Below are 15266 nucleotides of genomic sequence, written 5' to 3' on the forward strand. Positions count from 1 at the left end.
TCTTTAAAAATGTGCAAAGCTTTTTTTCCTCTTGGAATTCATACTATTTTTATTTGAAAATAAAATGAAAAACTTTGCCCTGTGTTCTTGTAAACCTCTGCTGTAGCAAAAACGGGAACTTAAAATGGGCTTTTAGTGACAGTTAAGCATAGCACCAATTAATGTGATATATGTAAAAGAGGATTTGGGTTTCTTGCTTATTGGAAATGCATTGCAGACTTTTTGGTACCCTTAAGTAAAGACAAACCATTACCACCACGGGATTTTCACCTTCTTACTGGGTGTCCTGGTATAAATCCGTGCATCATTACACTAAATATTCACAGGGCACAGTCATGGATGGGATATGCAAATTATACACAGAACTCTCATTTCTTCTAAAAAGTTCATTCTGCTGTACATGTGCATTACCTCTTTTTAAAAAATGGTTTCATGAACATTATGGCTAACGGCTAGCAACAGTTTTAAGTGTGATTTTCAAACTCAGATAGACATTGGAAATAGAAAACATTGGAAATAGAAAGCTTATATACACTGAAAATCTTGTTGGTCTTTAAGGTGCTATTGGGCTCGAATCTGGATGTTCTTGTCTATTCCCCATCTTGCTGTTCTACTCCAGACCAACACAGCTACCTACCAGAAACTATCTTCAGACAAGAATATGTGATACCACCAGAACATGGGGCCCACTTTAGTATTCTTTAGGCACTGCTGCTCACCCAGGGTTTTATATAAAGGATTTCATTTTAATGGTTTGCTTCAAGCCTAAAGGCTGTTTTATTGATAACATGTTTATGCTACTTAAGTTTTTTTAATGCTATCTTTATGTTCCTAATGAATTCTTGGCTTGTTTTTATATTGATAATTTTATCTAGATTGGTTTTATTCTGTGATCAGTCTAGAGCAGATCTCTGGAGAGGCAGCATATAAATTCTCGAAATAAAGAAATAAAATCCACTGAAACCATAAAAATCCTGATCTCAAAACATGAAGTGCTGGGCCCTCTTCACTTGCATTGTCCTGTTTCTCAATTGTATTTAAAATCCAAATAAACAAGGATAATTATAATCCATGCAAATGTTAACACCTTTCATGGGATTTCAAATTTTAAAAGGTATGGCTGGTGCTGGTTACAGACCTTACCTGACAAAATGCTTATGAAATAATTTTATAAAGCCTATAGGGTTTTTATAAAGCCTGTAGTCTGTTGGTTCTTAAGCAGGACTAGCATGATTTATCTAATCCCCCACACCTTCTTTTCTAGAGAAGTGAACAAGTAAGTTCTCTTCTTGAGCATTAGGACAGCAGATTAGCTGAGGGGGCCCAGAGTGGCTGAGATGAACTTAGGTGCACCTTGCCATGTAACAGATGGAGAAGTTATTTGTTAGATAGTGGAGGAGGGTACTAGGAGATAATTTTCTTCAATACTCCTTGATTAACTACACTGAGAGGAGGCCAAAGAGTAGTGCAGCTTTGGGAGGGACGCACATGGAGTGGTGAGGGAGGAAGGGGACACCTGCCTAGCCAGCCAGAACAGCCAAATCAACCCTGGCGATCAATGGGGTGACAGATGTTGCAGCCAGATCGCCCTCACATCCAGCCAAAGAGTAGCATTCAGAGCTCTGAGGTCACTCAGATGCTGCTACAAAGATCTCCTCAGACTGGTTGTTGTGGGTTTTCCGGGCTGTATTGCCGTGGTCTTGCCACTGTAGTTCCTGACATTTCGCCAGCAGCTGTGGCTGGCATCTTCAGAGGTGTAGCACCAAAAGACAGGGATCTCTCAGTGTCACAGTGTCACTGAGAGGTCTCTGTCTTTGGTGCTACACCTCTGAAGATGCCAGCCACAGCTGCTGGCGAAACGTCAGGAACTACAATGCCAAGACCACGGCAATACAGCCCGGAAAACCCACAACAACCATCGTTCTCCGGCCGTGAAAGCAACATAAGAACATAAGAACATAAGCAAAGCCATGTTGGATCAGGCCAGTGGCCCATCCAGTCCAACATTCTGTCACACACAGTGGCTAGAAATCCAGTGCCATCTAAAGGACTGTCAGTGAGGCCAGGGCACCAGAAGCCCTCCCACTGCCTTCCTTCCAGCACCAAGACAACAGAGCACCACCTCCCCACAAAGAGAATACCATCTATCTCCTGTGGCTAATAGCCACTGATGGACCTCTGCTCCATATATTTGTCCAGTCCCCTCTTGAAGCTGGCAATGCTTGTAGCTGCCACCACCTCCTGTGGCAACGAATTCCATGTGTTTATCACCCTTTGTGTAAAGTAGTATTTTCTTCTATCTGTTCTAACCCGACTGCTCAATAATTTCATAGAGTGCCCACGAGTTCTTGTATTGTGAGAAAGGGAGAAAAACACATCTTTCTCTACCTTCTCTAACCCGTGCATTATCTTGTAAACCTCTATCATGTCTCCCCTCAGTCGTCTTTTCTCCAGGCTAAAGAGCCCCAAGCGCCTCAATCTTTCCTCATAGGGAAAGTGTTCCAACCCTTTAATCATTTTAGTTACCCTTCTCTGTACTTTTTCCAGTGCTATGATATCTTTTTTAAGGTGTGGCGACCAGAACTGTACACAGTACTCCAAATGAGGCCTCACCATCGATTTATACAGAGGCATTATGATACCGGCTGATTTGTTTTCAATCCCTTTCCTAATAACCCCTAGCATAGCATTAGCTTTTTTTATGGCCTTCGACAATACATCTCCTCAGACTGTTAGGCCATTGTAGTGGCACTTGTAGATTCTTTCCCTCATTACTATCCCATAAATTTAATTGGGGGGGGGGATCTCCGTACTTGCAAAGAGAGCTTCTGAGGTGTACTGGCTAGTGCTGGACTTCACAGGGAACACTGGGGTTTAAATCTCCACTCAGCCCTGATGCTCACTGCATTGCCATGGGCCAGTATTATCTTTCAGCCTCAACTACCTCACAGGTCTACTGGGAGAAAAAATGGGGGGGGGGGGAGAAACCTGTGTGCATCACTCTGCACTACTGGGAGGAGGGCTAGGCTAATGAGACAGATCTGCACAGGCACACCAAAGAGCCTCCCAACTGGAAGGATGTAAGGCAGCCACTGTGGGATGGAGGAACTCCACGTTTATAGTCATTTTTTGAACTGGCACCTATGTTTGTATAGTAAAGGGAGGGAGAAACTTAAAATGATATATAATGTTCTTACTTTGATATAAAAATGCTCCTACATTTAAATATTTGGAATAACTAGATTAACGCCCTACTGTGACTCTGAATGTGGGTACAGAATAGAGGGGTCAAGTAACAACCTACAAATATATATTAGAAAGTATTTATTATAAATGTGCACAAATATAGATTAAAAACAAGTTATAAATATAACGCCTGAATGGCAGGCTACATGTATATGCTAAAACTTGCTAAAACATCTCATGGTACAGATGATGGTACAGTGCAATGACCAACACAAATAGACCAAGCTACCGTAAAAAAAAAACAGACCAGACGCGTTTCAGCCCTCAGGCCTTCTTCAGTGGTCAATTGTAAACAATTTATAACCACACACACAAAACAATTTATAATCACACACATACTTTCTAATACATATTTTCATTCTGTTCCCCTGTTTGTTTGGGTTGAGTTTGTGGGGACCTTCCCCCACACCCCCCTTTTTTCTTTCTGAATGTGGGTATACAGATCTTTTTATTAAAACAGAACATTTTAATGTATGGAATGTGCAAAATCTTTGCTGCTTTATTTGTCCCCACAACAAAGATACGCTTCCATTATTAGACTCATTTTCCAAATGGAGAATCAAGACCAACGAATACCATATTCTTGTCAGAAGTGCATAGGTCTTATAGATCCAATGTCCTACCCACCGGCTCCCAAAAGGTGTGCAAACAAAATCCTCATCAACAGCACCCCTGTACCTTGCATGAAGAATGAACTAGGAAAAGTGCTGGCTGCTGGTTTTGAGGATGGATAGCCTGGTGAATCCCGATTGTAGTCGGCAGTGCTTGCAGAAGGGGCATAAACCTACGAGGGGAGAGAGAGAGATTTTGTTGTATGCTTCCAAGAGTGACTTAAATACATTGAGGTGATCATTCAAGGAGTACATCAAAGAGAACACAGAAATATGGCAGTATGGAAACCACTAAGCAGTGAGTGATATCTGCCATATATAGTTTAAAACACTCCAGACAACATATGCATGAAAGAACTGTACTATTTTTCAAAAGTCATTTAAAGTTTTATACTTTGTGGAAATATGCAGATTTCACACTATCAGAAGGATTGGGGTGGGGGGATGAAAGATAAGCAGGAAATCAACACTTCATTCCCACAATTGAAAAATGAAATATAGAAAGCCGTACTCTCAGGAGTACTAAACATATTCTGGGATACTAAACTGCTATGATCCTTGCAGAGAAGCTAGAAAGACCCATTAAAAATCAGGATTGATGCAAGACCACCAACAAAGTATGCACGCACTTTAAGGGGAAAGTCTTCTTTTTAGTACTTAACATATTTGTATTTGCAATAAACTTAGCATGTATGCCAAAAACCCAATTTACTTAACATTTGTTTACTAATACATCAGATATTTTTCTAACCGTTTCTGCCCAGGGAATAAAAACGATCCCTCCCATTTTCTTGCCTTGATTTCATTTAAACAGAACAAATTTAATTTAGCGCCTAGACGTATAAGAAGTGTCATTTAATGGAGTTGTTAAGATATTTTTATTTTGTTTGCTTTTAACATATACATGTAGATACCTGTACATTTCAAATACATGTTTCTGTTTTTCCAAAATTCCACACTCCAGATGGCCAGGGTAGACCAAAACATTCCCATCATCTTGATGAAAATGGATACCTCCCTGCCTCCATTTTGAAACAGGCAGCAAATCATAAAGTTGGCAGTGAGCCCACTCTTACATCCACAGGTCACACGCAAAAGGAAAGAAATTCACTAAGCGCAACAATAAGCAGAAAGGGGGAGAAGCCAAAGAAAATTTCTTTCCGAGAGGCAAACCACAAGCAAAGAGGAGGACCCTTACAGTACTAGTAATGACTAATTAACAGTTTCTGCTGAATCAAAGCAATCTAGAAACGAAGGCACTACGCCTCAAAGTAAACAATGGGTGAGATGGGTTTCCCCTCCCTCAGTTTATATGGACAGCGATGGATTACGTGATACAATCTGCTGCAACAAGCTCATACGTAAACTCTAGAAGTGAAAAAAGTATTTAAAAGGACGTTGAAAGGATAATCAGAGACAGGCTAAAGAGAAGAAGCTGAGATATTCTGGTGATGTCATATTTTAATGTTTTATCCATTATGTTTTTATTAATTATTTATTAAGTGGTTTCATTATGTATATGAGCCTCAGCGGCACTGAGCTTATTTTAGGACTGGAAGTGCTACCATTATAATTACCACCATGCACGCAAGAGTGTAGACCGAGTGCAGGGCACTCGGAAAGTTGGTCGCTCCATGAACCTGACTCAAATCCCTCACCTCACCCAGTGTAAAAATAACGTTCAACACCAAGATTGGCCAGGGGCTGGAGAGCGGGTTAAGCTTACGCACATGTGCAAGTCTGGTTTTGCTTTCTTGGTTTAAAATTGTCCTTCCGTTAGAACAAACAATCCTTAAACCAATGAAAAAAATCAGTATTGGATGTCCTCTGGTCCCAAACCTTGCAGATTTTAAAGTACATTTATCAAGGAGAACATGTGTGGAGAAGAGTGGGATTGGGTAGGCACGATTAAGGCCAGGTAGAGATAACTCCTTAAAGGTTCTGGAAGTCTGACTTTTCTTTCAATGCAATCCTAGCTATTCCACTGAACATGTCCTATATGTGTGCACAATGAATGTGTGTCTAGAGAAGAGAAGGATCGTGGTCTCTCCACCTATCGATTCTGAATTTGTTATACAGTTTCGATATACTGTTTTGAAAGTTATGCAGGGAGAGTCGACTCAGACAGCATGATCACCCCACATTCATGTTCACCACACACACACAAAGAACAAGTGTGCAGTCTTTATAATAGCAAACCAAAGCAATCACAAATTAGTTAAAAGCTTTACTGGGGGCTGAGACCACCAGCAATAGCAATCACGTTTCATAAGGATAAGGGGTTGATGATGGGTTGAACATTTATAAAATATTATTCACATGTACACAACTAGCATATTAGGGAAAATCTGTAGCTTACTCCTGTAAATAAGTTCCATGCATGCTAATCTCTATTACTATTGTTGATGCCTTTCAAGCTTGCTTGAAAATCCAACTGATGAAGAAATTCTCAGAGTTAAACTAGGCTCAGGAGTGGAACATTTGTTTGAGTAAAATTTAATGCCATTAAGAAAATAATTAATTTTAGAACAACAGCAACAATAAGGCTTCTGACGATTACATCCCAAAGCAAAAAGGGACAAAAGGGGCCTATTTACACATCCCTATCAATAAATACCTCCATTAGCAACAGTTAAATACAACCGAGCAGAAAGCAACGGCCCAAGAAGAAAGGAAAAGGAGGAAGAATTCATATATAGTGCAATTCTAAGCAGCGTTACTCCAGTCTAAGCCCAATGGTTTCAATGGGGTAACTCTTCTGTACTGATACTTATGCACTTGTTTTTACTTATGTTTTGTTTCAGCATTGTTTGGAGCTCTGTATTGGATTTCTGTTTGATAATATTGACTTGCACCTTGTAATCCGCCTTGAGTCTCAGTGAGAAAGGTGGATTATACACCTTCTTTCTATTTGGAGGAGGAGGAAGAGGAGGAGGAAGTAGAAGAAAATTATTTTAAGAAAACCACAGAGACAACAACACTAATTGCTCAGATTCAATGGAAAGGATACTTTTGGTATGGTATTCACTTACACTGCAGAACATACTACTGTACATTTACATTCTCTTGACACGTTTTGAGAAAAATATCCAAACTGGAGAATGAAATGTTTTTTCTTGCTCTTCCTAAAACACATTTAAAAACAGCATGGTGGTTTTATTTTGTGTATTTTGCATAAAAATTATTTACAGTCTCTTAATTTTCACGTCTCTTAACTTCTGGCCTTATATCTTATGTAGCTCAGTCTTATGCATGGTTTACTTGAAAGTAAGGCCCACTATATCCAGGTAAATGTGCCTATGAATTCAGTCTGCGAGGTCATCTAGAAGAACGATGCTGCTCTGCCTCATAATAACTAGATAAACACCATGCATCAGATGAATATTATTGAGTTATCCACCACCCCACTCCAGTGGCTCTCAGGCAATTATGGGAGATGGAGCAATACAGCATACCCAAGAAACATGAAAAATGAATTCTTCCATACTTCCGGGTCACTGAGTCCTTTCCCCATGGCAGGTCCTTAGTGAGTCTAGGCTAGATCTCCAGGATGGGGCTCCATAATCACTCAGCAGCAAAGGAAAGGGGGTCATCTGAGGGCAATGGGGGAGGGAAGCCCAACAGATCTTCCTCCTTCTTGCATACTGTTTGACTCTGAGGCAGCACAGGGGATTCCCATCACCAGCCTGACTTAACTTGTTCTCTTTCATTTGTTTTCTTTCAGAACAACACAGCAAACTCTTTTTTGTTTCAAAGTGCTAATAATTACTGCCCCCGTTGTCTCCAACGCCCTACCTGGTATGGTTTCCCTCCTTTTCTGAACATTCCCCCATTTTGTTCTCCCATAGTTCTACCACCTTATTCACCATCAAGATACAAAGAGGCAGGGTATGAATAAGCAAAAATGCTGAAATGTTCTCAACATTCTGGATTGTGTGATGCTGGTAACTAGGTTTTGGCCCAAGACTGCAACAACCCAGGGCAACTTTTTGCAGGTAGCAGTACTTGGGACCCCCTGGCATATGAGTGTAGCAACGTCAGCCCATTGTCTGTAATCGCTGCAGCTGACCAGAGGATGGTCTTGCTGAACCAAAGTCAACCTGCGTGCCAACATTTTTAAAATTGGAAGTTATAAGCTGGGGCTTACAAGGAATTGTGGAAAGGGACAATAATTTGGAAAAACCCATACCAAAACAACCCCTCAAGCATAATATAACAGGGACATGAACAGGTTGATTTGGACCTCCCCTTCCCCTTTAATTGGTTCTCAACTTCACTCAATATTCCATCTGAAACATATATGGCCACTTTGTCAGTCAGTCTTTTTTTTCCTTTTGGCTAATTTAGTTATCTCCCCCACTCTCCCACGGGTTTGAGTGTATGGCTGTTGCTCAGCTTTCACAGGAATAGCTATACCTGCCCTCCAGCAACACTCCACTTTTTTCTAAGAAGGTGCATAAAATAGCATACAGTAAAATAAAATTTCTAAAAAATAACAATAAAGCCAGAGAAAATTCATATAGGCTTCAAATAATATTTGTGATTGTTGTTGTTGTTGTTGTTGTTGTTATTGTTGTTGCTGATGACGATCAATCATAATATAATTCAGTAATAATATTTGTCAATATCAAGAAGCCCCCACTCTAGACAGCTAAGCCTCAATCCAGCACACAATTAAGCCTGCTTAACTCAGCATTGGATTGTGGCCCTCAGGAACTTTTTATACTTTTTTGTATTTTTTTATATAGCTTGACAACTTTAGAATTGTTGATATAGCTATATACATTAATTACTTATTATATTTTGTTTATATGTCTGGTTCAGTGAACGCTGAGATATAAATACAAATAAGCAAGTCACTGTAGGAACCTTTCATGAACTGCCAGTGGGCACATGTCACCCGCCGCATGAAACAACTCTTCAGGCCCACTCACACAAGTGCGTTTTGGTTTTGCAAAAGCACATGAAGCCCTGAACAGTAATACGTTACTCCTGAAATGCCTGTTTGATACTGTTCTCTTCTTGAAACCTGGGACAGCCGGCACAAACTCTCGAATAATTCATGCATAAATATCGAACGTTTGCGTGAACCCAGCCTTACATAATGAACTGTATTCAACCTGCATCTAAAAGTCACATAAAGAGGGGAAATGGGAATGAAATGCAAATATGAGCAGATGTGCAGATCTGACCTAGGCAGTTAGGATTTCTGCCAGTTCCTCCACCATGATGGTACATCAACCAAGGTCTATTGCTTGAAATTGGGCCTAGGCCAGGATATCTTGCAAATAGAGCAGGGTGAATAGTGAGGGAACATCTGTAAGAGAGGCATCTTTTGTGTAAAGCACACTAAACAATGTAACGTAGCTGCCCCTTTCACAGCAGTTTTGATCAGCATTTTCTCCTCTGAATGTAAGAATATTCAGGGTCTTTTTGCACTTATTTGCAATGTGCATTGTATACCATCATCCACCACTGTTGGCCAGTAAGCATGATTAACAGGAGACGAGGAGAATTTTTTACACAAAATCACATCTGCCTTCCCTTTCATTACATATTTACAAACAGAATGACGATTTCTAAACAAAAAGGTTTCACATATTTACGCTTTCTGTGCATTCCACACGCTGTCCTTAAAGTTATTTTCTTCCCTGCTTACTTTTGTATGCTTGTGTTCATTGAAACGATGCCTCAAAGTGTTTAAATAGTAGTTAAACAAGAATATCCTTTGAAAAATTTCAGACCAGAAAAATGCAAATTTCAATTCGGATGTGAACTTAAAATATTCATTAATATGAGCAATCATACAGCACAATTAATGAATTCTTGATTACTGGTTACTGGAAACATATTTGTCAGGTCACAGTAATTGCGAAATTAACAGTATGTTTAGAAATTCTCCCAAATCAAGACATTATGAACATCCAACTGAAACCTCAAATATGCAGAGGGGAATATAGGCAGTATGAACATCAATGAACTTTCTGTAGCTTGTCTAGCTTATGGCAGTTCTTAACTATCATGTCTGTACACATTCATGCACACACAAATGTACAAACAATAACCCAATACAAATAGCTAGACAGACAGACAGAGATACTCGGTAAGGACAAATACCAATATTTTCAAATGAAAATTAATTATTTTCGGGAGCTTAAAGGACACAACACAAACCAGCAATTTTTGCTTTTTTCATTTTAAATTCAGACTTAATTTTCATAACTTCCTACTGAACCTATTACATTGGTACAGCAGACATTGAAGGAGACAGCCTCACCCAGCACTTCCTGCGATTCTTTGAGTGTCAACAAACATGTGGATAGAGGGGAAAAAATCCAGTTGATATTATGTACTTGAGCTTCCAGAAAGCTTCTGACAAGGTCACTCAATAAAGGCCTAAACAGTCATGGGCCAAAAAGGGCCATAAATGCTACCTCTATATATTGCCCTGACCTGGCTAGCCCAGCCAAGCTCTCTCTCATCAGATCTCAGAAGCCTCGGTTAGTAATTGGATGGGAGACCTCCAATGAAGACCAGGGTCGCTATGCAGAAGCAGGCAAAAATCACATCTGTTAGTTTCTTGCCACAAAAACCTCACCGGGGTTGCCGTAAGTCAACTATGACTTCACGGCACTCTCCACCACCACATATATATTTATGAGATATGAACTGGTGGTGACAGAAAAGGAAGCCATATAGAGATCATAGTGGACAGCTTGGTGAGCAGTGTCAGTGGGGGAAAAAGCAAATTTTAAACTTGGGATTTGGGAAAGACAAAAGGAAGTCCTCCTTGATGTTAAAGATGCTGACTCATGAGGCTATGGTTGAGATTATAGAATTGCCTAACTGCACAAACAAGACTTATTTTATTAAGGGAGTTCGTGGGGGGGGAATGGGGGGGAGGGAAGCATCAAAGAGAGGCAAGTGGGGCTGAGAAAAAGCATCCATGGGAGGGAGGGAGGGAGGAGAAAAACGACCACAGCAATGTGTGGGTTGAGAGAAAGCGATGTCAACTCGTCCAGATTTTTTGCACAGGACAAAGCCGTTCTTGCCAATGACTACCGGCCATGATGATTAAGTGCCTCCTCAGAGTAAAGAGGCAAAATACTTCTCAATATCAGTTGCTGGGGGGATTCCTCCATGGGACTGGCTTACCTCTTGATCTTATGCTCTAGGCTCAGGGACTGAATGATGGACATCATTCAAGCAGTTAAAACATACTCAATGGGGAAAGGCCGAATCTGCATATGGGCACAAATACATTATATTTTTTGGACTCTGCTGCCCCCATCCACAGTCAATTAAAAAGGCATATTATTGAAAGAAAGAATTATAAGACAGAGCGGGCCACGTCAAACTTATTTGTTTGGTCGCTAAGTTTCCCAATAGGTTATTTGCTATACAGAAATGGCTTCTGGACAATTTGTGCATGCAAGTTCTTGCATAGCCTCATGGGAGTTAAAGTTCCTTTCCTTTTATTAATAAGCTCTTTCGACCAGATGTCTGAAGCATAAAAAAAAAATCAATAAAATAAAATAGAATAAAATACATAACATAATAAAATATTTCAATACCCTTGTACAATTTCCACAGGAAGCATCAACAATTAAAAACCCATCCTGATTGTGCTTTAAAGCACTAATTGTCAAAAATCTGGCAACAGATCGAGCTATTACTGGATTCAGCAGGAAAATATTTGATCTTGATAGGCATGATTCAAAGATCTCTAAGTGCAATCCATTGACCATCAAATAATGGGAGATGATCTATAGTCTCTGTTGCACTGGATTGGCAACAGCAAAAACAATCCAAGAAAGGGGTTTTATCAACACTCCCCTCCCTCAGTTTTGTGGTTGGCAAGACATTCACTTCGTCAAGCGTGAAAGCACACCTATGACTAGGGCCTATAAGGAAATTTGTGTACATGGAGAGGGTTGGAGAGATTAAAATACCTACTGCAGAAAGATCCTATGAGCCTTGCATGTGACTGTGTATTAACATGGTCCAGATCGATTTCCCTCTTCTTGATCTTCCTCAGCTGATAGCCCATATTCCTAACCATAACAAGGGAAAGGTCAAGGGACTCAAGTCCATTATTCACACACTTCTTCCAAACAGTTCTGAGAATATCTTCCTTCAACAGATGTTAGAGCCCCCTGGGCACTGGGTGGGAGCTAAAGTATATTTCTTCTCTGTTTCAGTTAAGGAAAGAGGTTTTTTTTACACTTTTTGACCTGTACAGTTAATAAAGGGGTGCCTTGTTTGGTGTGATCCAACAGGTCTGCTCTCATTAAGAAAGGAATAAAGTGGACGGCCAGGCACCAAGACCTGGGCATCCGCTGAACCCAGTGCGACTGTCTTCTGAGGAAACATGAACATAGGATTGGATCTATCAAAAAAGCCAGTAAGACGTTTGCCTTAGTTTCTTTGGTGCCTCATAAAAGCAGTACACAAGACTACTTCAGGATCTCTAGGACTAAGAATTTGTCAATATCAAATATATGCAATAAGAGCATTCTCCAGATCCTAATCACAGACAAGGACAATGGGTTGGATCATAACAGCTTTTTAACTTGGTGTCCATTTTAGGATTGCTCACTACTGCTCAGTTGAGCGGCAAGGGGAAATGGGGGAGGGGGAGATGCAAGACATTCCGACACCACAATGTCACTTCCAGTGAGATAACAGGGTTGCACTTACCTGTAACTGCTGTTCATTGAGGTCTTCTGTGCAGACACACATGGGACTGTGCATACCCAGGCCTGCAGACTGGAGGTTCTGTAAGTAAATTTTTCTCCGGAGGGTGCACGCTGCCTCCCCAAGTGCAGCTGTGGCGGTTTTCCCACCTAAACAGCCTATATTGGGGAGATGCGGTGCCCTCCTCCCTCAGTTCCTCTTTCGCTGCCAGCCCTTCAAAACAAGAGCATCCAGCGGGGAAGGAGGGAAGGCATGTGTGCCTGCACAGAAGACCTCAATGAACAGCAGTTACAGGTAAGTGCCACCCTATTTTCATTGTCGGTCTTCTGGTGCAGTCCCACATGGGAGATTATCAAGCTTCTTACTTGGGTGGTGGAGCTGGATCATCGAAAAATCGATTGTAGTACTGCAGTACCCACTGCCGCTTCCCGTCTGTTGAAGACATCAAGAGCATAGTGTCTCACAAAGGTGTCCGTCAATGACGACGTTGCTGCCTTACAGATGTCCTGAAGAGGAACCCTGGATAGGAGCATCATTGACGTTGCCTGGGATCTCGTGGAATGTGCATAAACATTCAACGGACAAGGTAAATTGGCATTTCAATAGCACAATGTAATAGCCTGCACTATCCACCTAGCAATGGTTTGCAAACTCATTTTTCACCCTTTTCTTGGGCCTGCATAACAGATGAAAAAATGTCTGTTGAGTCTAAAGTCCTTAGTGTGATCTAGGTAGAATAGTATCGGCCTCGTTACATCGAGTGTGTGCTAGGTCCTTTCCACATCATTAGAGTAATTAGGAAAGAAGACTGGTAATGAAATGTCCTGAGATAAATGGAACTTGGACACAATCTTAGTAAAAGATCCAGATTAGGCCTAAGGGTAACCTTTTCTTGGTGCATCTTTAAGAACGGCTGATTGATGAAGAGTGCAGCCAGCTCGCTCACTCTCTTGACAGAAGTTACTGCAACTAGGAGATCTACCTTTAGGGTCAAAGACTTCAAGGGGCAAGTGGCCAAAGGCTCAAACAGTCTTGACATTAACATCGTAAGTACTAATTGCAATGACCACTGTGGCACTATCTTCCCCACCAGGAGAAACATATTCTTCAAGCCCCTTAAGAATAGTTTAATGGTATAATGGGAGAACATTGTTTTTCTATCAACAGGTTTGTGAAAGGCCAAAATGGCCACCAAGTATACCTTAACAGAGGAAAAGGAAAGTCCTGACCTTCTCAGCCCTAACAAGAATTCCAGAAGTACAGGTAAGGGGCACGAAACTGGCTAGTACCCTTCATCCGTTACCCACAAAGAGAATTTCTCCCACTTGCGAGCATAAGATTGTCTAGTAGATAGTCACTTGGCATTAAGCAGCACTTCTGCCATCTCCGTCAAGAGGGGTCCTACTGATGAATGAGCCAAGCTGTCAGTTTGACTCTGTCGATTGCATGGTGAAATACCCCTTTCCACGATAGGAGATCTGGCTCCTGTGGAAGATGGCGGAAAGGCTGGTTGGTCATCTGAAGCAGCCGGTGAAACCACGGCTGTCTTGGCCAGAAGGGTGTTACTAGAATGGAAGTTGTCCTTTCCACCTGCATTTTGCCTAAAACTCTGGAAATCAGAGGTATGGGGAGAAATGTGTAAAAGAAACTTCCTGACCACGCAACTTGGAATGCATCCCCCAGAGAGGTGGGCTTGAGACCTCCCCTCGAACAAAACAGGGGAGCCTTTCTGTTTTCTTTTGAGGCAAATAGATCCACGTCTGGTTGACCCCAGTCCTGAAAGATGGGTTCGAGGTACCAGATGTTGAGTGACCATTCATGTGTGTTTGTGCCCAATCTACTCAGTTTGTCTGCAATGAAATTTTCTGGTCCTGGTATGAAAACAGACTGCAAGTGTACATCATGGTCGACAGCCCATTCCCATAACGTAATGGCCTCGCGACATAGAGACTGGGAAGTAGTTATATACTGCAAGATCTTATCTCTAGGCTTAGGGTCAGTTGGTGTAGATTCAATCTCTAAAGCCTTTGCCATGCACAGTAGCTGCTCCGAATAAGAGTGGAAATCATCGTTCGGTGAGACCTCCCCGGTGTCGCTGATGGCCTCGTCAGGCGATGGTTCTGAGGGACCACTCAGGCTACCCTCCTCCTGGTCTGGCTCTTGAAGCTAGAAGCCCATTGCTGATCCATGGGTGGAGTGGGATCCCCTGCCGCCTGAGCAAGCACTTGCCGAGAAGAGGGACTCTGTATGAAGGGGTTCCCCAAGATCAACGCTGCAATGGCTGGGAAAATGCTGGTGGTACCACGGAGAGCACCCATGCAAACAGCATTTGCCTAAGCGTTCTGAGTGACACCTCCTCCAAGGTGTCTTTCAGGATCTCTCCTTCCTCCTCTGAGGAAGACAATGGAGATCTGAACCTGGGCGATGGGGTTCTAGGCGGGATCACAGGCTCTGTAGGCATGGGCTCAGACCTCTTTGTGGCCATTGCCGGTTCCTTGGATCAGTGTTTCGACTTGGTTCTCTTCTTCCTGGGTGGTTCACCAGAGGTCGGAGCCAAAGGGTTAGATAGTTCCGACTGCACTTGCGGGTGGGGGGGGGGGAACCAAGTCCCTCGGTTCCAAACACTGGCTCCAAGAGCCTGCCGGTTCTGATCTAGATGGGGAAGCCAGGTCCGAGCCACGTTTCTGGCTCCAGGCAGAGTTCAACAAACTT

The 15266-nt window shown here is 41.9% G+C and overlaps 1 protein-coding gene across 9 annotated transcripts in view; it reads right to left on the reverse strand.

Moving 5' to 3' along the window:
* Positions 1-15266, reverse strand: part of TCF4 (transcription factor 4) — a 389972-nt gene that overhangs the window by 57863 nt on the left and 316843 nt on the right. For all 9 annotated transcript variants that reach the window (XR_008597497.1, XM_054986184.1, XM_054986181.1 and 6 more), the window contains one exon: positions 3925-4030. Coding sequence is in view for 8 of the 9 variants with exons in the window: in XM_054986184.1 (XP_054842159.1) it covers positions 3925-4030 (106 nt within the window). In the remaining variant the exon portion in view is untranslated. The remainder of the gene's footprint in view (positions 1-3924; positions 4031-15266) is intronic.

This window comes from Eublepharis macularius, chromosome 8 (genome assembly GCF_028583425.1).
Source record: "Eublepharis macularius isolate TG4126 chromosome 8, MPM_Emac_v1.0, whole genome shotgun sequence".
In the NCBI taxonomy this organism is placed as follows: domain Eukaryota; kingdom Metazoa; phylum Chordata; class Lepidosauria; order Squamata; family Eublepharidae; genus Eublepharis; species Eublepharis macularius.